Source organism: Neolamprologus brichardi, chromosome 13 (assembly GCF_056152115.1).
Source record: "Neolamprologus brichardi isolate AB-2024 chromosome 13, ASM5615211v1, whole genome shotgun sequence".
NCBI lineage: Eukaryota > Metazoa > Chordata > Actinopteri > Cichliformes > Cichlidae > Neolamprologus > Neolamprologus brichardi.
The window spans coordinates 28,637,991-28,664,154 of NC_142116.1; the positions used below are offsets into that span (position 1 = coordinate 28,637,991).

Here is a 26,164-nt window from a genome sequence, read left to right on the forward strand (position 1 = left end):
TGTGAAGTTCACCTGACCACTCAGCAGTTATGGGACTGATCTCCCCTTGGCAAGAAGAAGGCCTTACAGGAAGGAGTTACCACTCTGGAACAACAGCCAGCAACAACCACCTCTCCCTAAAGAGCTGTGGATTATACAAGGGGTGGGGGGGCTTCACCTCCTAATAGCCTTCAACAGCACAGTGGTGGAGCAAAATGGACAATTTAGAATACCTGGAGTCCCTATTCACAAGGACTTCAGAAGGGTTACACTCCAATGTAGAGAGAAAGAAAGAAACCCAGCAAAATTGTACCTGTGTGTCCTTATGTGCATAAAGACATTTGGCTTGAATCTTTAAATCTGCAGGGACTTCTACCAAAGATGTCAACTACATCAGCAAGGACCGTGAGGCTCCACAGAGGGTGGTGCATTGCTCAGCACATCATTGGGTGCAAGCTGCGCAAGTCTGCGAGAGCCGTAAACCCAGCAGTGCCTCAAAAGGTCCCCGAGAGTCATAGAGGACACAACACAACAGCCTGTTGTTCCTTTATACACCACGCAGGAGCAGACTGAGGAACAGCTTTCTTTCACAAGCAATAAGACTACTGGATTAACACAAGTGCGATCCAGCCTCTGTGCACTGCCGTTTTTATATGTAGTATGTATTTGTTCTTACAACTTAAAATACTGAACCTCTTAATATCCACAAATATTATTATTAGCAACTCATCTATATTCAGGGTTTGATTAACTTTTACTTGTTTTTATAGATTTTAACAAAAAATAAGCTAACGTGTGTGCGGCTTTGCTGATGTGTGACATTTTTTTAGTTTCTTATCATTTTGCCAACCTAACTCTAATCCTACACTTATTTTACTTTATTAATTATTTCTTATTTTCCAAGAATCGTGCACAAAAATACTGATTTTATAATAGAGAAAATGGATTTTAGCAGATTTAGCTACTAACTAATTTGCATACACAATCCCTGAGCAGGTATTCACAGTATTAGAGTAATATAATAAAATAAAAACACACAGCTTAAAATGCCAAAAATCACATGCACCGTGAAACCATTACACACACCCCGATTCAATAACCACACTATGCAAACACTACATACACACAGTATAGAAATCGGCATCATTTTTAAGCATTTAATCATTGTTATTTTTATTTATGCATTACTATGGAAACTCCCAGCCTTAATATTTCCCAATTATGTGAAAAGAAAAATTATACTGATGTGTAACTAAAGTGTCACCAGTGAGCTCAACGTGACTTCTTTCAATGTCTTTTTTCCCCTTCTAATGAATATGATGATATCATAATATACAAAACAAGAAGCAGCAAGTCCTCCTGTGTGACAGGCTGCAAACAGCACTGATGTTGCTCGTCATAGCACGGATGGGTGAAACAACTGACACCGATAACTGAGCCTTAGAAACGATGTGCTGCTGTTTCAGCACCTGTGCAGCTGCTTGAAGCCTGACAAACAAAAATATTTCCAACACTAAAAACTAATTTTTTAAAGTTAGAAGGGTAAAATTCAGATCTGTAAACCTGATCTGCAGACGTGTATTCCTTTTGCACCAGGGCGCACAGCGTGAAAAGTAATAACAATTTGCACATTAAGTCACATAAAATATCTGTTTTTTGCAGCCTTAATTAAAAATATGTATATATTAAAACTTCCCTAACAACACACACACATACACACACAAACAGTGACCCCAAATTCCACCCATAGATTGGTGGTGGTGAGGGTGCGTGTGTGAAGAGACGGGACAGATGCCCGCCTCCTGTAATCCCATCAACTCATGTCAGACAGCAGTCTGGATACAAGCCTATCTGTGAGGCCTGTAATCCACGGGCTAAGACTTCACACGCAGCACTTATCGGTCCACACACATGCAGACACACACTCTTACGAGATATTTGGGGGAGAAAAGTGATAGTAGATGGGTCCCCCACTCAGTTTGTGCGAGGGAAAGGAGAATCTGCATGTAAGCGAGGTTAAAAACATCTTTTAAGATTCCAAATCCTGTAAAATAATCACAAGTAAATGGATCAGATGAGCTTTAAAAACTAGTTGAAATGGATCTTAAAATACAAACAGAAAAGCAAACAAAAAAAGGATTTTTACTGAGAATGGGGGAAAAAGAACAGAAATTTGATTACACTGTGAACAAAATCTGGCTTTGATGGAACTGAGAGCGCCGAGCGTGTTGGTGCTGACATATTACATGCAGAATAATAAAATAAAGAAAAGATGCTTTGTATAATTTGTACATTAGAATCTGACTAGTGGAAGAAAAAGAAGAAGCAAAGACAAAAACACGTCTTGAGATAGGAACGAGAATAAAAGCCACAAACACTCCCACTGCGCTTAAAAATCGCAGAATATGCTATTCAGATAAAAAAAAAAACATTACACATTCATTCAAACGGTGCTCAAAAAGGACAAAAACACAAGATAATCTACAAGCGGGCATGCACAAATTCCTTAATGCCGTCAACACAGTTTTTTTCTTTTTTCTTTTTTTTTTTTGCTGTCAACCCATTCAATCAATCAGCGGTCCAGAGAACAATATGTTCCATTATCATTCAGATACATGCAAAACGCCACGGAGAGAGAGAGAGGAGGGAGAGAGGGGGGAAAAAGAAGAAGAACGAGAGAGATAAAAAAGGCAAGTCGGACAAGGCACCCCTGCTCATGTCTTCCTTCAAAGAGAGGGAGAGGGAGGGAGGGAGGGAGAGAGAGAGAGAGAGAGAGAGAGAGAGACTCAGGGTGCAGGACCCACACGGTGTAGTTCCAGCCAATTGCGTTCCAGAGAAGTGACCATGGCCAGTGATAAACAAAGCACCATAGATCATTCTTCTCCCAGACGGAGCCCGGCGCTGGAGGCAGCGGAAGGGAGAGAGCGGTCAGACAGACAAGAGAGCAAGACAGAGAGAGAGAGAGGAGACAGAGAAGACCACAGAGAGCTCACCGCCTATATTGCCCCTCTGCTATCCTCAGATGCTACATTTTGACGCCCTTTTTTTTTTGCAACTGGAATGCCATTAAAGCCGGCCGTGTCGCACGCCTGCAGAATTTGTCTCTGTGACAAGAAGGAGAGAGCGAGCCAAGAGAGAAAGACAGAGAAAGAGGGAGGGAAGCTGCTTCTGCTGCTGCTTCCTTCTCCCACTGCCACTGTGCCGATGCATCATATTTAAAAAAAGAAAGAAAGAAAAAAAAAAGCAACAACAGCCTTAAATTGTTCCCACTTCCCTAAGAGAACTGAAAAAAGGGCATTCAAGCACTTACCCACTCCCAGATACAAGACTCAGAGTCAGTGTTCATTTGAGCCCAATGTGCGTCAAAACAGAAACCTCAGATATTCCTCAAAAAAAAAAAAAAAAAAAAAAACAGACGTGCAAAGAGGAGCAGTGAGGTTCTCCCTCTTTTGTTTGTGAGCTTGCCTGCCTAGGTTTCTCTATTTGCATCAGCCGGCTTTTTTTTTAACAGCTTTGAAGCAGGTGGATGACAAAAACATCAATCTCTCCAGGCACATTGTGTGGCATGCACGCTTTGACACACTCCCCTCACCAGCTCTATACTGTATAATCACACTTTCCCATTCTCCGCTCGCAGCACCGCAAATGAATACGGGACTCAAAAGGAAACCGAAGGACAAGTGCGCATTGTCGGGGAGCACTTCTGTAGTAATCATGTTGTCATTGGATTAGAATAGGAATTTGCTGGATCTCTAGAGTTTCATTTGCCATATGTTGAGGTGATTTTACTGGGTGCTGTTTAAGGGGAGACACTGGTGGATTTAATATACGGAGAAAAGTGTTCTTTAAGAGCCCCCTACAGAATTATTTGTGTTTTTATGGATGGAAAATGGACTGATTCCTATATAGTGCTTTTCTTCTCTAATTGAGCACTCAAAGTACTTTATACAACACGCCTCATTCACCAATACAAACACTTTCTTCTGTGCCTTAATGGTTTCTAACTAACATTCACACACTTCACATCGAAGAGCAACTTGGGATTCAGTGTCTTGCCCAAGGATACTTTGGCTAATCGTACGGTTGGTGGTCGGAGCAGTCAAACACCAACCGTGCGATTAGCAGATGACCTGCTTTACTTCCTGAGCCATTCTGTAAAAACACAAACCTGCTAAAGAGTAATGGTAAGGTGGTGTCAAATTTAAGGAAAACCAAATTTAAATGGTGGCTCAAGCTTGACCTTAAAGTTCCATTAACTTCACAGACAATGATCAACATCTCTGCTTTTAGTGGTAAATACACTACCAGTCAAAAGTTTGGACATACCTTCTCATTTATTTGTTTTTTTCTATTTTTATAACGTTCTACAATGTAGATACACGCTGAAGAGATCAAATGTATGAAGCAAGATATATGGAATTATGTACAAAATTGAAAAATAACTTCAAATGTGTCATATTTTTTAGAATCCTGAAAGTAGGTACCCTTTGCTTTGTTGACCGTGCTGCAAACCCTTGGCCTTCTCTCATTGAGCTTAATGATGTAGTCGCCTAGAATGGTTTTCACTTCACAGGTGTGCCTTGTCAGGGTTCATTTGTGGAATTTCTTGTCTTCTTAAAGGGGTTGGGACCATCAGTTGTGTTGTGCAGAAGTTAGCTCGGTACACAGCTGACAGCCCTATTTGACAACTGTTAGAATTCATATTGTAGCAAGAACCAATCAGCTAAGTAAAGAGAAACGACAGTCTATCATTACTTTAAGAAGTGAAGGTGAGTCAGTCTGGAAAATTGCTAAAACTTCGAATGTATCCCCAATTGCACTCGCAAAAACCATCAAGTGCTGCGACGAAACTGGCTCACATGAGGACCGTCCCAGGAAAGGAAGACCAAGAGTCACCTCTGCTGCTGAGGATAAATTCATCTGAGTCACCAGCCTCAGAAATCACAAGATAACAGCACGTCAGATTAGAGCCCAGTTAAATGCCACACAGACTTCCAGTAGCACATCTCTAACTCAGCTGTTCAGAGGAGACTTTATGGTCAAATAGCTGCTGCGCCATGGCCTGGCCTCCACAGTCACCTGACCTAAACCCAATCAAGATGGTTTGGGATGAGATGGACCGCAGGGTGAAGGCAAAAGGGTCAACAAGGGCTCAGCATGGGAACTCCTTCAAGACTGTTGGAAAACCATTTGAGGCGACTACCTCATGAAGTTCATCGATAGGATTCCAAGAGTGTGCAAAGCAGTAATCAAAGCAAAGATATAAAAAAATATAAGACATGTTTTGAATAATTTTACACTTTTTTGTATACTAGAGCAGATACTAAGCCATAGCTATCTGTTGGTCACGTGTTAGTTGTCTTCCTTTTCCATGTCTTTCCTTTGAATGCGTCTTCTGTTATCTGCATTGATTGTCCATCTTTCATGGTACTTCCTGTTTTGTTTTGAAGGTCAAGCTTTCTGTGTTTTTACTCCCCTATGTTGCTCTTGTTAGTTTCTGACTAAGTTTGTCTGTTCTTTGTTACTCTTCTTTCTTTGGTGTGTTTTTTTTGTCTGCATCTGTACAATACAATAAAATACCAGAGAGTATATATAACACCAGGATGTAGTGACTTCCACAGTTGAAAATTTGAGTCATTTTAACTGTGCATTTTAAGCTTCTTGATCTGAAAAATGATGCCAATGTGAGGTGCCTCCCGTCACTGGTGTGTGACCTTTGTGGTTGCAAATAGACTTTCATTGGATAGGACTCTGAGGGAAAATAGAGCTGTTAAAATGGCTAGCAAGTTAGCCTTTAGCTTCACAGTCAGATCCACCCCTTGCTTATCACCTCTGTTTCCAAAATACCAAAATACTGACATCTAAAATACTTAGCTTGGAGTAGAGCAGGGCGATATGACCAAAAATATTTATCACGATATACATTTGAAAATCTGCGATAACGATATAACTGAAGATATAATTGACACTAGACAAAATACTTTACAACTCCACAACTTTATTAGTGCAAAAAAAACCCCATCAATGTATTTTCACTTAAACAAGCAGCTGTTTTTTTATGTGCATTGAAGTTATATAAAAATGTAACAGTGCAAATGCAAATTCCTCGCTGACAGTTTAACCAAAAGGCATTTCCAGTGGAAACTGGCCGACATATCCTGAGCACAACCATGTATAATATCCACAAAACTTAAAAAGAGGTTATACAAACACACTGTCAATTTTCAGAAAAATCAAAGGATTGATTTTAAGTGTGCCGTATTTTCCAAACAACACGGTAATAACGACGGCTCGCTAGCATGCTCTACCAAAAATAGTGCTTTGTTGTGTATCTGACGGTCGAAAGCTAAACCAGTTCCACACTGAAGTTGCAGCATTTTTACAAACCACTTCTGGTTCATCCGTTTCATTCAACGATCCGCTTTCGCCCTCCTCATTCTCCGTCGCTTTTTCCGCCATGTGTGTATGAAAACAAAGGCACAGCGCGTGCGCGTTTTACCCAAATTCTATCGTGATATTTCATTTTCTTATCGTTGCCCAACATTATACCGGTATTACCGTGAACGGTATGATATGGCCCAGCCCTAGCTTGGAGTTTACAAACCAGTGGGTGATGGTAAAAAGACTGGTTCTTATGTAGCACTTGTTTTCTCTGCTTTTGAGCTACTACAGCCCACCAACCTTGATCTGTTGTTCTACAAGCTATTGACTTCACAGGACTACATAGAGTCCTATGAAAACTTTATTTTTCACATAATTGTATCTAGTAATTAGCAATAATAAACTAATAGCATACCAAGAAAACATTAGTAACTGATTCACTAAAACTGAAGCACAAATTTCTTGAATGGGCTTTAAGACACAGCAAGCCATATTTTTGACAGATAATTACATTATAAAAGCTCCACAGCAGGAAGATCCACTTCAGTGGCTGTAATTAGCAGATCTGAAGCAAAGAAGAAAATGAGGAGGTAAAGCTGCCTGTGTGAAAATACCTGTCAATCAAATAGGCAGGTATCCAGAATGATGGATTAAAAAAAAAGAAATTGTATCCCTATAGAGTTGTTATGAAGTGGAGAATATCCATAGTCTAAAACAGATTTTTCTACCAGGCTATAAAATATACTTTTTAATATTGTATTATTTGACACTCCGCTCCTGAATCTAAATCTGTAATTGGTCTTAGTGATGAGGGGGTTCGGGCATATGCAGAACAGCAATGAGGACAGTGCATCAACTTGGTATATTCCACACTTGATGGCATCTTGTGCGATTGCCTTGGAGTAGGCCTCCGGTGTAGTCTTCCACAGTCTCACTGAGTTGCTAATAAATGTTAGCACACTATCAACCTTGTACAGTGTCAAGCACTCCCATATCCATGATTGGTCTGCCTGGTCTTAGAGTTCTGGTGTACTGCTCTGTCAACCTGCTTTGGTCCTCTGGTGTTATTTCCAAAGATTTTTTAAACTGTGCTTACGTATTGACTCCTGTGCCTACTCCCCATGGTGTCTAAAATGCCTGAGTGTCCCTTACAGCAGCGGTCCCCAACCTTTTTTGCGCCACGGGCTGGTTTATGCCCGACAATATTTTCACGGACCAGCCTTTAAGGTGTCGCGAATAAATACAACAAAATAAAACTAGTACCGCTACCGAAAAAAGGAAGATTTATTCATAACACACGTGAAAAAACCCAGGAAAACCGAGTTAATGATAAAAATGATAACAAAATAACGCTGAAAACCGTTAAAAACCCTGAAAACCACACATTTCAGACCTGAGCCTCAACTCTCGCGGCCCGGTACCAAACGACTCACGGACCGGTACCGGTCCGAGGCCTGGGGGTTGGGGACCGCTGCCTTAAAGGGATTTTTTATGATGGGTCTGGATGGATCAGTCTGGATGAGTACCTCATTGGGTGCTGTTAGGTTCTTCAGCCAGTAGGTGCAGATGATGTCAGGTCATTAGCTCTTCATTTTGGAAACTTCTTGGATGTCTTCCTTTGTGATGTTGACTGGCTATGCTCTGGGAGACTGCTGCGTTCTGCTCTTAGGTCCACTAGGCACTTGGCAGTGGTGTCAACTCTTTCTCTTAGACTCTTGGATTTTTATCCAGCATTATTAAGTTTCAGTGTTGGGTGGGTTTGCCCTTGTGCTACTGTTCCCTTGTAGATAGGAATACGTCCTAGATGGATCTTTGGAGAACAGACCATGTATTCTCCTGGCCTCTGTGTTTCTGGTATATCGCTTTAGTTTAGTGGCAAGAGTTATGAGCCTTTGTTTGGCAGCTTGTAAAACGTCAGTAATCAATCGTATCTCTTTTTCATCCAGGACCTGTCTCTCATGACACTTTTGTGTATGAATAAGTATGAAAAAAAAAAAACTGTTATGAATAAGTGTGGAATATGTGTGGCCAAATGGCTGTAAAGTGAGAGAAGGTGACCTACCAGGAGGCAGAACAGCAGTTATAGGGGATAGCTACAAGTGTCTGGGTATTCCACAGGCCAACTAGAACCATGATAAAGATGCACAAAGGTCAGCCACAGCCAAATACATTCCAGAAAATAAGACAGGTGCTGAGAAGTCAGCTGAATTGTTGGAATTAGATCCAAGCCATCAATACATATGCCCTTCTGATCATCAGATGCCCAGCTGGAATAATAAATTGGCCACAGGAGTAGACACATGCCACTGATGTCAAGACACAATGCACGGTGTTCATCTGAAGTCCAGCACTTTTTCTATGGTTCTTTGAGCAACATAGAGCGATGGAGGGCAAGGAGAAGTGCAGGTCAGAGTCACAATCCAGGATGAAACACAGAGCATCTGCCAAATAGGGATGGGTATCATTTAGGTTTTATCCAATACTGGTGCCAAACCGGTACTTTTGAAACTGAGAATCTGAGCATAGCAGTACAAGAACAAACCCTAAGCAGCAGATCCATAGAGACAGTGCAGAGGAACATCTGGGCCACATATGGACTAGAAGTCCCCAAGTCCTAATGGGAGATACCACCACAAGTGGTTAAGAACAACAGGGATAGGTTCTAGACCAGGGGTGTTGAACTCCAGTCCTTGAGGACCGGTATTCTGAAACATCCTTTACATGTGTCCCTGCTGCAACACACCTGAATAGAATTTGTAGGTCATTAGCAAGTCTTGACTACATGCAGAGGTGGCAACTGCTAACCCTACTCAAGTAAATTTAAATAAAAGGTAAATAAAAGTACTTCTAAAACTGCTTTTATTGCACAATGTTCATTCACTCTTGAGCTGCTGTAACATGAATCACCTCAGCATGCAGTTCACTTCTGTGGACCTACTAAATTTTATTCAGGTGTGTTGCAGAAGGGAGACATGTAAAGTTTCAGGACATCGGCCCTCAAGGACTGGAGTTTGACGCCTGTATTCTAGGCCAACCAATCACATGTAGTGGCGGTTGACAAAGTAGTGATAGATATGACAATCCCAGTGGAAAGCAACTACTGGAAGAAGGAGCACACAAAATAGAGAAGCATCATGGGGTGAAGAAACAACAGATGTGGAAGGATAAGTCAAAAGTGGTCTCAGTGGTAATAGGAGCATTAGGAGCTGTTACCCCAAAAGTGGAAGAATGGCTTTACCAAATTCCAGGCACATTTCGGAGGGCTCTGTCCACAAGAGTGTAGTCCTAGAAAAAGGACCCTCAAATAAATTCAAGGCTGTCTGGTAGAAGACCTGAGCTTGAGAAACACACCAACCCCCAGGGGATGAGAGCAAGATTATATAAAATAAAAATTATGTTTCTGTCAATTAGACGCAATTACCTAATGGGCAATAATGTCGGTAATTTTCAGTAATTTCAACAGTTAAACCTTCCGTACAGACCGGCAGTTAATCAGTAAAATCATCAACACACTAACGTTTAAACGTCACACCAACGACTGTGAAGAAACTTCAGAATTACGATAATTTTTTTAAGTCTTTGAAAGCAACTGGATGACGTCGACTGTTTGGGATTTAATGGCGGGATGCAGGGGTTGCGATTGATTCTCCTGTCAACGCACCTCATGCTAATTCTACGTTTAACAGCTTTAGCTTGAATTTCTCAGGTTTGGTTCAAGTCAGCGACTAATCAGAAAGTGCCAGTCTCTACGGTCCAACTCAAGCTAGGAAGTAGCCACCCTGCTTTGCGAGCGGAAACTTAGGCGTAAAAGGTCATAGAAAGTTTTATGGAGAAATCACTGGTAAACGATAACCCGTTGCTTGTACCTCTCAACAAGCAGCAGACAGTCTACGATGGATTTATCACTGTTCAGGTAAAATGATGCGTTTGTGTGCTGTTTTTTGTTGGACGTATGTCAGTGTCATATTAAAAAAACGATTAATTTAACGATTTTTTGCTTTGGATGCAAATACTTGTCTGGAAACCATATATTTAGACATCTAACTGATTTATATAAACTTCTGGTAAATTCGTCCTGTTTTTTTAAGCAGCTTACATTAGTATCGGTAGCAGAACCGTAATTGTATTAGCGCATTAAACGACTTCATAAGCTGGTATATAATCTTGAAAGCAGTTACTTACTACGAGTGTCATGCCGTATTAAAGCGATGAAAAAAAGTCGAAAACGTGGTCTAAAGTAAATTTCTGTTATTTACGTGTCTCTTGAAACACCCAAAGAAACCTAATATTATCCAATTCCTTAACGTAGGTTGGTCGGTCACGTGTTCTTCATTAGCGCGTTAGTTGTAGAAGGTATTAACCTCTGTAGTACACTGATCGCAGAGCTAGTAATCTGATAATGCTTTGTCATGTCTTCCCCCCCCCCCCAGGAAAGAGACTTCAGGATGAGAATAGTTCTCCCACCAGATCGACAGCTCAAGGAGGCCAAGTACAAGCATCCCCTTGCATTCTCTGTACAAATGTTTTAAATGTGATACGGGATAAGGTCTAATAAGGGAGTTGTAATAAAGTGCTGCTATAATGTAGTAGTTAACAGATTTGCTTAGTAAACTAAAAGCTGATTCCAGCCAAAGACTCAAAGAACCTTTGGGGTTGCATCAGGAAGGGCATGCTGGGTAAAACTGTGCCAAACAGAAATACCTTAAAAATATATAATTTTCATGAAAATGACTTATAAAAGCTTTAAAATCATTAGCTTTTCTTATGAGACATAAAGGGTCAAATTCCAGTGTGCTTTTACATCAGTGCTTCCAAAGAATAAAAAGAAAATAAGATTTATATGAAATGGCTTAACTTTCCCACATGTAGTTATGACCAACATCATCAAGCAAAGGCTCTTTTCAGGCAGAATCAACTTCATTATAAGGAAGTAACAGTATTTTAGTGTATCTTAATTTGTGAGAGCTAACTTAACAGTATTGTTTAGTAACAACATTAAACTGCGTTGTTTGGTTCCTAAGACATATCCTCAGCTTTCTGCTGCTTCCCCTTAAACCAAAACTGAATTTCTGTTGCTGCTATTTCTCCTGATTCGCGTCTGTCCCTGCTCAATTTTACGCCCCACAGGTTATTAATTATAAGACTGTGGTCTGTCTTGTGTATTCCATTCAGTTTTATTGCTATAACACCAATTTACAACAACAGCCACCTCTGGGCACTTTATATTATAGACCTTACAATAGTAAAAAGAAAACACCAAAAATCAGATGGTGACAGCAGGGAGAAAGAACTCCCTTTTAAAAGTAAGAAGCCTCCAACAGTACCAGGCTCAGGGAGCTGATATAGAGAGTATCTTGAACCAAAACATTCTACAGGATGGGCCATTATATGGATACACTGTAATAACATGGGAATGGTTGGTGATATTAAAGTCCTGTTTTTGGCACATTAGTATATGTGAGGGGGCAAACTCCTCAAGATGGGTGGTGACCAATGGTGTGCTTGGTTTCAACGTAACTTTATTCTTTCATGAGTTATTTACAAGTTTCTCTTTGTTCACAGCCATTGACATGTCGAAGAGGTTAACACGTGAGGAGCGGATCGAAATTGTGTTGATATCTGGTGAACGCAGTAACCGTGTCATTGCAGCAGATTTCAATCCAACACTGAACCAGTTTTACGAAACTTAGCAAGCAGTTTGCTAACTGTAGCATGGGAGATGGGTGGTCTCGTAGGGGGTCTTGCAATAAGTTTGATGTGTCACATGGCCCTCTTCCTATTGAAAAACAAAAGTTGTATTCAAGATGGCCGACTTCTAAATGGCCACCACCCATCTTGAGGAGTTTGCCCCCTCACACATACTAATGTGCCACAAACAGGACTTTAATAACATTCCCATGTTATTATGGTGTATCCATATAAATGGCCCACCCTGTACTTTTAGCCACAAGTAAGTCTGCAGTGTGAGAGTGAAGTTATCTGTTGATATAATATGATATTATATGGTCTTTAAGATATAACGGAGCGTGATTTTTCTGGACTTTATATGCAAGGAGGAGGATTTTAAATTCAGCTTGATTTAACAGGGAACCGATGAAGGTTTAGGGGAAATCGGATCTCTGCCTCATGTACATTTGCTGTATGTATTCGTATGATTGCATCTCACCCTATCCTGAGCATCTTAAGGATTCACTAAATTTCTAAATGTTGTCTATGGTCTTCCTCTTTTCCTCATGCATTTCAACTCCACATTTGGCATCCTTTGTCCAATCTACATACAGTTACTAGCTTTGTTAAATAAAATGTAACAACAAATACATGCAGAGTTATAAATTTACTGAATTGGTATTGAAGTGAAATAATTCATGACAACAAGATGGAAATTCTTGTTCTGGACACCCTCTCTACTTTTAAGATTAGGCTTAAAACTTTCCTTTTTGATAAAGCATATAGTTGGGGATGGATCGGGTGACCCTGAATCCTTCCTTAGTTACTCTGCAATAGGTGTAGACTGCTCCGATCAGTGTTTCTTCTTCAGTTACCTGTTTTTCACTTTCTATGTGTTTATACAACCCTATGCAATCACTTGTTAGTTATTATATTTTCTGGTTTATAAAAAACATAAGGCACCACTAAAAAAGCATTTTGACCCTTAATCAAGGTTAAATTATGGCCTGCACTAACAGGAAAATCTATGGATTACTCTTAGGGTAAGGTAACTTGACCAATCAGCGATACGTGTGTACGCACCATTGAAAGCACATTTTGAGCCAGAAAAGATGTTCTTGAAACTTGTGCCTGGCCACAGAAGATGTCCTCAGTAACCCATTCACAACTTTGTCCTTACAGGCTGCACTGCTGCTGGCAGTTGAAGCACCTGTTGCGTGGATATGAGCGCATAGTGAAGCAGGTAAATGTGCTGCATGTTGGTATTTAGTGATATGTTGTCTCAGTCTATGAGAGCACGCTGTTTTGTGCTGCGCGCTTTGTATTTGGCTCCTTTGTGCCGCTCCTGCTCCCTCTGTCACCCATCAGGCTCGCCTCACTCACAGGCAGAGAAAAAATATTTTTCACTGTTTAATTAACATCGCCTGGAAAATGTCCCTATTTGTTATGTGGCCCCTCAGGGTTATTTGGATGAGATTGATATTTCACCCCGGGCTGCAAAGTTCATTATTTTCACAGCCTTTAAGCTATCATTAATTATTAAAGCTGGTGGCAGCCCCCATTAATCACAAACACTGTTTGATTTGAATGGCTGGCTAGAGGAAAAAAATAGACACTGTCACTTCATTATCCCTCCATTCAAGGATGTCTTTTCTCTCGTGTTTGACTCCTCGCAGAGGCTGCAGCAGTCGGCTGATCTTGTCGGTTTCATTCTGGAGCTGAAGACTGTCTTGGTAAGGAGCAGAATGACATGGCGGCTCGCACGGTCACTTTGACATTGTAGCTTCATGAATAGCAACTAAATGGGAACCTCCAGGCATTATCAATAGCCTTGCTTGAGAGGCACGTGCATGTGTATTTTGTGCCATAAAAATAAAGAAAACAGTCGTCACGGCCCTTATTCAGCTTGCTCTGTAGAAAGATTGCTCCTGAGAATAAGTTGTGATATGATGTGCATAGTAATCTGGGCTTAAAATAAGAAGAGCTCTGTGTGTGTTGTTGCAGGAAGTGGTGCTGAAGAGCCGCCCCGAGTGCCGCTCCATCCCGCCTCCGCAGTATTACTCTCAGCTCATCTCTGAGATGGAGACCCTCGGGTGGGACAAGTAAGTGGGCCTGTAAGAGTACCAACACGTGCTCCGGAACCAGGGCTTTATTGGCGCGTCAGTCATTAAGCTGTGAAATGTTTGTCAGCATGTTTGCCAGCTTTGAACGGCACTTTTACTGGTGGTTTCGTCTGAGTCGCAGCTTAGGTTTGTGTCTGCTGATTATAGGACACCACAACAACATACAACAGCATTCATCTCAAGGCACCTTATAATGTAAGGTAAAGACCCTTCATTATTGGAGAGAAAACCCCAAGAGTCAGACAATCCCCTGTGAGCAGCACTTGGAGATGGAAGTATTTCCTTTCAATAGGCAGAAATCTCTGACAGAAGCAGGCTCTGAAATGATCTGCTTAGGCAACAACACTGATCGTGTTATTACAACGCAGTCCTCTGGAAATATCCTACAGGCCTGCTTATGGTGCATGCTACTGTTTGTAGGGGGAAAATACTTTACTTGCCAAGAATGTTGTGACAAACGGATAACAGAGTTACCTTTTTTCAGTGGAATGAAAGATTATCTATACTTACCTGGCCCTATGTGGAAAAAAATAAAACCTAATAACTGATTGCTGTTCTTGGTAACAAAAGTGGCACAATCAGACATGTTTGCTCTTTTCTGAGTTAGTCTGAGATGGACCTGCTGTTTGTTTTGTTTGTTTTGTCCTCCTGGATCAGTGCTTTTGAATTTCAGAGCTCAAACTGATGGCTGGACATTCTCCTTCAAGATTTTCTGGTACTGACTAGAATTCATGGTTCCCTCAGTTATGGCAACTCATCCAAGTCCTGAAGCAGCAAAATAGCGCCAGACCATCATACTACCACCACCATGTTTGACTGTTGATATGATGTTCTGTTTTTTACACTAGATATAACATAGCCTTCCAGAAAGTTCAGATTTTGTCTGGTCAGTCCACACGACATTTCCCCCAAAGTCTTGGGATCATCAAAATATTGTTTGGCAAATGAGAAACTTTGTGTTCCTTTTAGTCAGCAGTGGTTTTTGCCTCTCCCAAGGATGCCATTTTTGACCTTTCTCTTTCTTATTGTTAAATTATGAACACTGAACTTAACATAGGCAGTGAGGCCTGAGGTTCTTTAGATGTTGTTCTGGGTTCTTTTGTGTTCTTTTGTCTCCTGGATGAGTCGTCAATGCTCTCTTGGAGTAATTTTGGTAGACTGGCCACTGCTGTGAAGGTTCACCTGTGTTCCATGGTTTGCTGGAGGCCCAAATCCTTTAAGACCCGAACTCTTCCACAGCATGCATTTTTAATTTCTCTTTGATATTTGGGCTGATTGGGGCCTGATAAATGTAAAAACAAAGAATTAGCAGATTTATTTTTTTTTTACCTAATTTTAGTTTCTAAGAAAAATGAGAGCCACATATGAGGATATTCATTTAAAATTTTGATAGAACAGTAGCCGTATAATGTCCTCGTTAGTGGATATCAGGCCCTTGTAGAGCAAAATTGAGTATTTTGGTCTAAATAACCCAAAATGTGATGTCCACATATGTGGACGCCAGGTCCTAGGAAGTTAAATTGGCTTTGTAACCCTTTCCAGACCAATGGAGGTCAGTGACTTTGTTTCTCTGTTTCTTTAGATCCTGGCATGTGTTTCTTTGTGAGATGTTTTAGCCTGCTTCACTTTATCAGACAGTTTCTATTTAAGCGATTTCTTGATTCAACAGGTCTGGCAGTAATCAGGCCTGGGTGTAGCAAGTGGAAGTGAACTCAGCTTTCCAAAAAATGTGGTTAATCACTGTTAATTCATCATTTAACAATGGTGGGGAAATTACTTTTTCCACACAGGGCCAGTTAGGTTTGGATAGCTGTTTTTCTTTTCCTGTAATAATCATGTAAAACTGCATTTTGTATTTTTCTTACTTTATCTTTGACTAATATAATTTGTTTAATCTGAAAGATTTAAGTGAAAGAAATGTGCAAAAAAACTAAGGAACTAGGGAGAGGCAAAATACTTTTTCATTGCACTGCAACTGTTTTCTTACCAAGACATCAGGCCTTTACATGTCACTGTTACCTCTCATCTGTGTATATTCTAATAGTTAGTATGCGTTTCTTCATACTCGCTGAAACAATTATCTTTCTTTCTCATGTCTTAAAATTGAGAAGAAACTGACATTTAGTTAGTTGTTACCTCATCATCAGACTCAGTCTAACCAGAACCAGCCAGTTACTATAGTTACACGTTCTTACACGTTTAAAAAGGCGTACTTTATTAAAGCAATCAAAATGAGTCTAATCCAAATAAGCACTCACTGTGAAATGCATCCAGCCTTATGGTCAGGCTCAGCTTCTCTCTCTGATCGCCCGCTCTCTGTCTCGCACAGCACAAAGAGGTTTGTGGTTTATGAATTTTATGGTTTATTTATTGGCTATTTTTACTGCACACTGTCCTCCCATGACTTATAGGTTTATTAATTACTTAACAGTTGTTTTCACAAGCAGTCTTAGTCGTAGAAGCACTGCCATCACACCGCCTCATTTAATGGACCCATTCCTGGACCCACATCTCAAAGTGGTTCAGGGCACTGTATGCTTAAGTCTGCCCTGTGAGTTTATGCAGTGGTCCCGCTAGTCTGAGGAGAACTGGATTTTGTAGGTCAGGCTCGCTCAGGCACAGTCATGTTCATACGCTGGGAGTAAAGCCTCTGTCACTTTTAGCATTTGCAATCAGGACGACCTCCATGAGATTGATCAGATAATGTTATGGAAGTCTGTAGGTGCATGTGGTGATCCTAAAGCTGTGGGTGTGATCATCAAGTTAAAATAGTGCAGATTCAATCCCCACGCAATGTTGAAATTAGCTTTGAGAATATCAAGCCATAATCAAACAAGTTATTTTCTCTTAATGAACAATGTAGTAACATGGTTCCATTCCCCACTTACATGGTCCCAGGATACTGTGCTAGTAATTTGCCTGTGGAATTGCTTGCTGATGGAGCTCCACGTATCAACTCGGTGGCTCTCCTGTTCCTCTGTCAAAGCTTTGATATATGTATTTTTAGTTTTCTGCGTTTTCCCCAGGGGCAGGATTAACTTATTGTGGTGCATATATGAGCAGAAACCCCCACTGCTTTAAAAGGCTGTATAGAGCACCCCCCCTTTCTTCAGCAGCGTAAACTGATTGGAGAGCCTACAACAACACAGTTCTACATTAACAAATGGCTCTTAATGACTTCCTTATTTTTAGTTATTGAGTTATAGTTAAATCCAGGTCACATTTAATAACACTCAGCCCACGTGCGCTGACGGGTCTGGCTAATACCGTTTTCTCCGCTCATCAGGAGAGAACGAGGAGGAGGAGGTGGCGGCGGCGGTTAGGAGAAAGATATCTATTCTCCCCCAGCTCGGATTAAGCCTTGACTACTACACTCATTTTCTACTTTCCTATTAATGACCGGAGCTACAATTATGATATTAGCGAAATGCAAATGGCTCTAATTGAAGACTCTCAGGTTTTAATAGGAGGGGGGGGGGGGGGGGGGGGGGTGAAGGTATGCTTTATGCTGAAATGGGACCAACATCATTTTCAGTGTCGTGTTACGGTTAGGAGGCATTATACACAGTGGGCCTCAATCTCCAAAGCACTCGAGATTCGCTTAGCGTCTTAATTGGTGCGGGCCGTGCTAATAGCCACCAGGGGTTTTCAGCTGTAATTCTGTCTGCTGATTGGGCCAGGTAAGTGAGCAGCTCTGTCTCTCTCCATGTGTCTCCATTTGTGCATTTTGAGAGTGTGGTCATCTTAATTGGCTGGAGATGGCAAACCATGTGTTAATTAATGGAAAATGAGGTCAAGTAGGTCAGCTGCCATCACTCGGAGGCCTCGAAACGTGGCCCTAGAAGCTGCAGGGCTCATTATGGGCACAGCTGGCACTCGATGTTCACAGCCTCTTGGTGTATGTGGAGAGCGCCGTCTCTTCTTATCTCAGTATTATCATGCGGTCACACTGCGTTGCTGCTCTTCTGAGGCCAGATACATCGGCAAGCTTCTGATGGGCCGGAGCTGGGGGGGGGCACGGTTTCATCTCTGTTTTTGTTACATTATCAGGCCAGCTAATAAAGTGCATGTAAAATCCTGTTCTGTAAAATTAAACAATGTTGTTATCTGGGGTTGCTGTAAGTAATGAGAATGTCCTGAATAGCACAGTTAAAGTGTAAAGCAGGTCGTGGCTTCTATCTTATTAAAGTTGGTGTATTTATTATTAGTATTATTATTAGTAGTATTATTTCTTTATTTTTGTACGGCTTACATCGTTCTCTATCCGTTCTTGTGCATGCCATCGTTTTGCATGTGTGTTTCTGATGCAGCGCACACAAGCATTACATATGTGTTGATCTCACCATTCATGAATCACTTTGTCAACACGCACTCCCATATTAAAAAAAAAAAATCAGACACATGCGCACACACTGATGTGCGTGGTGTGCGCTGTCTGGAAGTGTGGAGTTGCAAATGGGATGCTCTCATCAGTCTTCCCAGCAGGACATCTGACTGTCACGCTGTTTCCATCATGGCCAAGTAGGGGCGGCAGCTAGTCCCTGCTATACGGGGTGTGAAACCCCAGAGGAGAGGAGCTGTAAATGTGTTTTAGCAATGCACCAATGATTTTTTTTTTCTCCCTCCTGATATTCTTTGTCAAGAAACCAAAATTACAAGTTCTTTTTCTTGTACTGTATACTGGTCAGATTTCTTCTGTCTAGATTATCTCTGTACATTCTGCCAGATTTATACAGCAGAAGTCAACTTTAGCAATAATCTTTGATGTTTTTTGAATTTCTGTTTTACAGCTTAAATATCCAGTGGCAAATTTGCTGCTGTGCCAGCCTTACTTCTTTCTCATAACTCTTTGCATGCACCACATCAGAGAAAACATACTTCAGTGGTTGCTCATGAATACTATGTACTTGCATTGCACACTATTAGAAGTTGTGAAGAAGTAGATTTTGAAGTAGAGGCTGCGCGCCAGTGTCCGGCAGCCTCGCCTCTGTCAGTGCGCCCCAGGGCAGCTGTGGCTACAACGTAGCTTGCCATTGCCAGTGTGTGAATGGGTGAATGACTGAATGTAGTGTAAAGCGCTTTGGGGTCCTTAGGGACTGAGTAAAGCGCTATACAAATGCAGGCCATTTTACCATTTACCATAGAGTGGTTTGCCAACATTCTTGAATAAACATTAAATTAAAAAACAAACACAAACAGATATTTAGTAGTTAAGTATTCCAAAGTTCTTCTTTGGATGTTAGCTGCGTTCAACACTATTGCACAAATGTTGAGGTTCTACCTTTGGGGAGGCCAGACTGATGTTTTTCTATCCAGGTGTGCTTTTGCTGTGGGCTATGGATTGTGGTCTGCTGCCAAACATATGCTCTGTAGATTGTATTGCATTGTGGATCAAAATCTGACAGTACTTTTCTGGGTTATTCCATCGGATAATTCCATCAGTTTTGACAACATTCCCAGACCACTGGCTGAAATGTAGTTCCACACCATGACACAGCCTGTTTTAGAGGCTGCAGACACTCACAGTTGTACCTCTTCTGACCTCTTTGATTTTGACTTTGATTTGAACCAGAAATGTCTAATTTGGATTCATAACTCCATACGACCTGTCACCACTCGTTTTCAGTTTAGTTCTTTTGTAATTCGGTACACAGTCAGCCTTCTTTTCTTTGTCCCTTCTTTAAGAACTGCTACTTGACCGAGTGAAGGTTCAGTAAATAGTAGATGGTTAAACAGAAGGGCCAGATGTGTCTGTCAGGTCCTGTATCAGGTCTCTGCTGGTAGGTTTATTTTTTGTTTCTTAAGGATATGACTTCCAGATGCTGTTCATCTATTGTTTTAGGACTGCTGCGTAATTCATTTTTATTTTATTTTATCCCTGGATGTACCATTTTTCTTGTACTTGAATGATTCCTAGTTCAGTGGTCAAGTACTTGGTTAAAAATGGGTGAAAAAGCAGCCAAAGACTGGAGGACTCAGGGTGACTTAAAAAAAAACATGGCTGGCATTTTGTGAGATATTAAAAAAAAAAAGAAGGCTGACCAAGACTTTTGCACAGTACTGTAGATGTAGATAGTTGTACAGGTAAAACAGTAAAATGTAAAAGATTAATTTTAATTCAAGGTGCCTATAATGGTTGTTAAGTTGAGTTCCATCAAGCCTACGAGACTGAGAGCTGTAGAAAGGGATCGATTGTGGGTTACTCTGATATCAAAAGTAAAATCGTTTTAAAAACAATGAGAGGTTTTCCTTTTTCACAGACGGTCATTCTTTTGTTCATGGTAAATGGTAAATGGACTGATTCTTATATAGCGCTTTTCTACTCTCTCGGAGCACTCAAAGCGCTCTATACAACATGCCACATTCACCCAATCACACCCATTCTCACAAGCACTTTATCTATACTTAGTGCTTTCTAACTACATTCACACACATTCATACTCCGATGGACGCATCGGAGAGCAACTTGGGGTTAGTATCTTGCTCAAGGATACTTGACATGCAGACTGGAGGAGCCAAGGATCGAACCACCAACCTTCCGATCAGTAGGTGACCTGCTCTACCTCCTGAGCTACAGCCACCTCATGTCTTCTGTAACTCACTGGCACTTGATTTTAATGATTCCACTTGCTATCCATTGAATTGTTCTTTCGGACACCGGTCACTTTCATCACCTGAATAAGTTTGGTAACTTGTGTCTTTATTGCTGTGAGCAGCAATCGGTATTTTATGACTGTCCGTTTGGTAAAAGTGCAGGATATGAAATAGTCAGAGTAGTGCCTTTTCAAGAAATTCAATACTTTGGCTAGATTGTTTCAGCAGGTAGCACCGATTTTTGGTTCACACAAAACTAAAATTGTGGCTTTGTCAGACTAGCTCGATGGTGACATTGGGCGCCTGTATGCGTAGATGTTAGTGAGCATATTGCAATAAAGCACGGACGCCCTACTCCGGCATTTGATTGAAAGTGAGTGAGCAAGCAGACGCTTTTATGAGTCGGGCCCATCGGACACCGTCTCCCATCATTCCATCACTTCCCTAAGTGTGTGTGTGTGCGCGCGTGTCATTCCCTGAGCACAATGTTCACATCAGTCCTCTCTAACACACTCCATAAATCCTCAGCTGATATACAGCCATGTCAGCCTCGGCATAGAGCGCCCGTCGTAATGTACTGTAAATCTGGAGGAGGACTGTTCAAATCCTTTGTCTCGGATCAGTCTTTTATCTTTGGGTCTCAGTAGACTGGAGTTGGTCTGGCGAGGGGGAGGAACTGACTCCTTTACAGTGTGCTGGAGCAGCAGAAGGAGCAGTAAATCTGACAGCAGTGTTGGCGAATGCTCCAGCCACATCAGTGTTGTGTCCTTAACCTCAATAGGTTATAATTAGCTCAGGAAGGGGAAGGTCTGATTTACAAGTTGATTCAGGCTGAAAAACATCTCAGCCTAAGGTCATCCAGAGACGCATCGTTTTCTGAGAGCTTCCTCCCACTGCTGTAACTGCTAAAGCCACGCTAACGTTAGCGTCATGTTATTCCTCTGGACAAACTGGTGTTGGCTGAGGTTTGTTTCTGTCAGCTAATGAACTCAAAGAATTTTTATTAACATTATTCATATAATAACTAAAACATTCATTAATAAATGTTGTCTTAATTACCTGCATATTTTTATTAAATACTAAAGTATATACGAACATTATTAACTTTATTTATGGGATAATTGCTATAAATAATTTGTTCAATAAAAATAATGTGTTCGTGCATAAGACTGAGAATGTGCAACGTAATTGTTATGTAATGTATTTTTTGTCTTGTATGTTTCTTTTTAGCTCACTAACCTAATGCTAATATAAAACTAGCTTCTTTGCTAACGCTGGTTGATAGGTGGGTCTGGGACTAGCAGGACTCAGCTAAATTTCATTTCATTTTTTTTTTTTTTTTAACTTTATTTTTGGGAACTTTTACAAAGAGAAAATAAAATGACAAAAAATAATGGAAATGGCCATTAGTTGCATTTTAAGATTCATCCCATGTCAAAGATACCATCAGAAACCATGAATGGATGGATCATATACCTGTGCAAAAGGGGTCACAGTTCATTTTTGCCCACCATCTATTTTGTCTTCCTTGTTTTTTGTTTTTTTTTTAATACCCAGAAGTTCCTCATAAATCATATCCATAGATGGAATTCTCCAAGAAGCAGGGAGACTCGATATTCTTATCCAGCAGATGCAGTTACCAGGTTCTGTGCTGAAACAAACTGTGTTTCGTTTGTTTTTACTGGCAAAAACCCACCAGACAGACAGGTTTTGCCAAGCTAGTGGCACTTAAAAGATTATTTTCATTCTGTATTTAGTGGTTAATACAAATATATGTGAACGTCATTATGGTAAGATGACTAGTCAGCTGTTTATTAACAGGGTGAATTGGCAAAATAACTTACAGGATGGCACACTAAGGTATGGGCCATGACTTTATGTGTCATGTCAGGTTACTGTGGCCACAGTTTGCTGCAGAGGACCACAGATTATCAGAAAACGATCCATAGTTGTAGGCCATGACTCCAGAGTTGCAGTCTGATGTAATGTCACTACCCAGAGTGATAAATCTCAAGGTAGAGTTTATGTCTCAATATTGCTCTCTGCAGCTGTGATTAATGACGGATGATGGCTGCTGTCAGGTTACAGTGTTGCGTGTGCCCTTCTCTATGAATAGAGGTTGATTTATGGCGTGTGCTTTGTGCGTGTCCATCTTCAGGCTGCTCTTCATTGACACCGAGTTCCGAATGTTGAGACTGAAAGCGGAGGACTCCGCTGGAAGGCAGCACATCCTCACTGTTAAACTCAAGTCTAAGGTAAGGCGCACTCTCATTGTGCACACTGAGAAACACACAGTTTACCGTAAGGACCGGATCATTTTCCACACGAAAAAAATTATTCATCATCAAATGGAATACTCTACAACTTGATGTTGACCTACAGCCAATCCAAATCCAAACAGGCCAACTTCACCAAATGCATGTGGGGTTGTTCACTTTGCGGATGGCAAATCAGTGATTTACATCTGTGCCCATAAATCTGGGTCAAACTGGAGAGGGTGTGGAGAGACACGATAACCCGCTGTGACTGAGACGTAGCACAGATAAAATATCTCCACATAACCCCAGCGTGATGGAAAACCTTCTTCTATGCATAGAGAAAATCAGTACACCCACACTCATCTGCATAGCTGCTGTCTCTGCTCTGCTATTGAAAGAGATACACAAAACCTCTGCCCAGTGTAGGTTAACCTAAACGCAGGCTGTGGAAGGCTGTGGCTGTGGAATTTCCATATAAAGCGACACTTAATGACATTTCGTCACAGGTACATGTGATGATTCTGGTTGATTGTAAGCTTTACAGTAGTAAGGCTGCATTCTTGATTTCTGATCATGGAAATGTTCTTTTCGTTTCTCTTGTAGCTTCCTGTGATTGACTCTGAGTTTGCTGTGACTGCTCGAGCAGAAAAGCCTCACTATCTGAAAGCATGATTTGTGATATCTTAGTCCCAGACTAATGAACTACTTGCAGAAATGAGACGTGCAGTTCTCCTCTGCTCGTCCAGTAAGATTGATCTTTCTGGTAAAGTTGGTGAGATCTGGTTTTAAAATGCTAAACTTTTAAAAAACAAGTTGAACTTATGAGACAATTTATTTTTCAAATCAGGATAAAGGATAAATTTAAATGTCATCATGCATCGCTAAAGTGGGAATTTAAACGAGCGCTGCATAGGTTGCATCTGTAAATTAATTAAAGTCAGCACAGTGCTGCTCACTAGTGTAGGGTTGGGCGATATGTAAAAATTTTCCAACCAGAAATCGTCAGTCCAACAATCACAGGTGGGCGATATATTCGTGGATGCGCAGACTTTTTGATGGGCAGAGCAATGTAATCATGCACGGACTGATTTGCGTGTTTACAACACAGAAGTCCAAACACGGACGAACTAAACCCCCCCCCCCCCCCCCCCCCAAAAAAAAAAAAGAAGCTGTCAGCGTTAAGAGTGGGCATCACAATTAACGTGATTAAAATTTTTAACGCGCTCAAACCATCTGGAGCGCAGATGAACAAACTTTGGACAAACTGCCCGAAAAACGTTGACAGAGACGTTTCGAGGATTTTGACTCAGTCTGCGCTCCAGATGGGTTAATTGTAAATCGCGTTAACAATTAACCCATGTCAGTATGTCATCGGTTCAGTGATGACGGCACGTTAACGCTGACAGCACTAAAAAATATAAAGTCGCCAATTTGGGATTTCTTTGGCTTTAAACCAGATGAAAGAGGTAAACCTAAGGATGCAACTAGGGATGCACCGATACCACTTTTTTGGAAACGAGTACGAGTACTTTCATTTCAGTACTCGCCAATACCGAGTACTTAATAAAAACATGATTTAAATTTGCAGGTAACAGCTTTAGTCCTATAATTTAACAAAAAACAAACAAATAAGGGACTAGTTTGGAATTAAGAACATTTATTTAAAATGAAAAGCATGTTGTATGCAACATATTACAGAATAAATAATTATAAAAAACAAAATTTAATTTTAAATTTGTTCGTCTGTTTCTCTGTTTAGAAGTCTCACTATCACAGTCACAGCTGGGATGACATCAGAGGCTAGTGCGTCGTAGCTGCTCACTTTTTTAGTTAGTTCCTCAAAGGGGGCGAGGATGGCAACAGTCGTCTCCATAAGAGCCCATTGGTGAGCGGTGAGATAGTCGGGGAGTTCGTGCTCGGACACGCCCAGCACTCGCTTTTGCTCATTGAGGGACTGGAGCATGTAATACGTGCTGTTCCAGCGCGTCTGTACGTCCTGCTGCAGTCTCTTTATTGGCTGGTTGAGCTGTCCCTGAATGTCCTCGAGGCGTGAGTAGGCTAAGGCGGAATGTTTAAAATGCCCAACTATTTTCCGCCCCACTACTATAGCATCAGCTATGCTCCTCTGTGCTAATAAGCGTGGGTAAATAAGCGTGGGTAAATAAGCGTGGGTAAACTCTTTGTACTCGTTGTTGTGTTTTAGGTGCTTGATTAAATTACTTGTGTTAAATGCGCTACCTTTTGAGCCTCCTCTGGACCATTTCGCTGAGCACAATTTGCAGTCCGCCTTTGTTTTCACGTCTTCGTTCACTTTGAAATAGTTCCACACGGCTGATATGTCTCGCCTCGCCTTCTCCCCGCTCTGAGCTGCAGCTGGGGTCTGGGGGCGGGCACTCGGGGCCTGGGGGCGGGCACTCGGGGCCTGGGGGCGGGCACTTGGCGCCTGTGATTAACCCCTTACATGCCGCTCAAACATAGACAGGTCAGAGACCGTGGTATCGGTCCTCGGTATCGGGAGACTTTTAACGAGTACGAGTACTTTAGAAAATGTGGTATCGAGGCCGATACCCGATACCGGTATCGGTGCATCCCTAGATGCAACCAAAGCGGTGTGCCACTTGTGCAGACGCAGATTTTGTTTTTGCTTTACATTACAATATAATATAATGTATATTATAATTCAGACACTGGCAACAAAAAATATTTCATCCTTTAAAAATAGGTTACATAATGCATACTTGAAGAATTGAGCTCTGCAGCTTGTCTTCCACACATAGAATAAGGGTTGTTTTTGTTTTTTTAATTGTTTAATTTTGAGATTTTGACACCAGAATTACTTAAAACTTTTCAAGTGAATGTTTTACTTTTTGTAAGTCAGAGTGGGGAAGTATATTCTGGGCATGGTGGGTGGATATCATGGTGAGCTGGTGCTTAGCTAAGCCCAGATGACATCCACCAGGGACAAAGGAGGGTGGTGGTACCCCACTCTGTGCCCACCTGCCTACCTGGCCCTCCTCAACTTTTTGGCACTGTAAAAAAACAGCTCCAAGTCCTCCCTGTGTTCCAGCTGCCTCCGCCAAATCCAGCGCCAGGTCATCCCTCACCAGGCACAGCCAGGGAGGAGGCAGCACTGGCACGGACGCATGGAGGCTTGGAAGGCAG

The 26,164-nt window shown here is 41.3% G+C and overlaps 1 protein-coding gene across 2 annotated transcripts in view; it reads left to right on the plus strand.

Moving 5' to 3' along the window:
• Positions 1 to 9,963: 9,963 nt before the first annotated feature.
• Positions 9,964 to 26,164, plus strand: part of fancl (FA complementation group L) — a 35,288-nt gene continuing 19,087 nt past the window's right edge. For both annotated transcript variants that reach the window (XR_015719937.1, XM_087850414.1), the window contains exons 1-6: positions 9,964 to 10,273; positions 10,791 to 10,849; positions 13,210 to 13,270; positions 13,704 to 13,760; positions 14,032 to 14,129; positions 22,903 to 22,999. Coding sequence is in view for 1 of the 2 variants with exons in the window: in XM_087850414.1 (XP_087706540.1) it covers positions 10,187 to 10,273; positions 10,791 to 10,849; positions 13,210 to 13,270; positions 13,704 to 13,760; positions 14,032 to 14,129; positions 22,903 to 22,999 (459 nt within the window). In the remaining variant the exon portion in view is untranslated. The remainder of the gene's footprint in view (positions 10,274 to 10,790; positions 10,850 to 13,209; positions 13,271 to 13,703; positions 13,761 to 14,031; positions 14,130 to 22,902; positions 23,000 to 26,164) is intronic.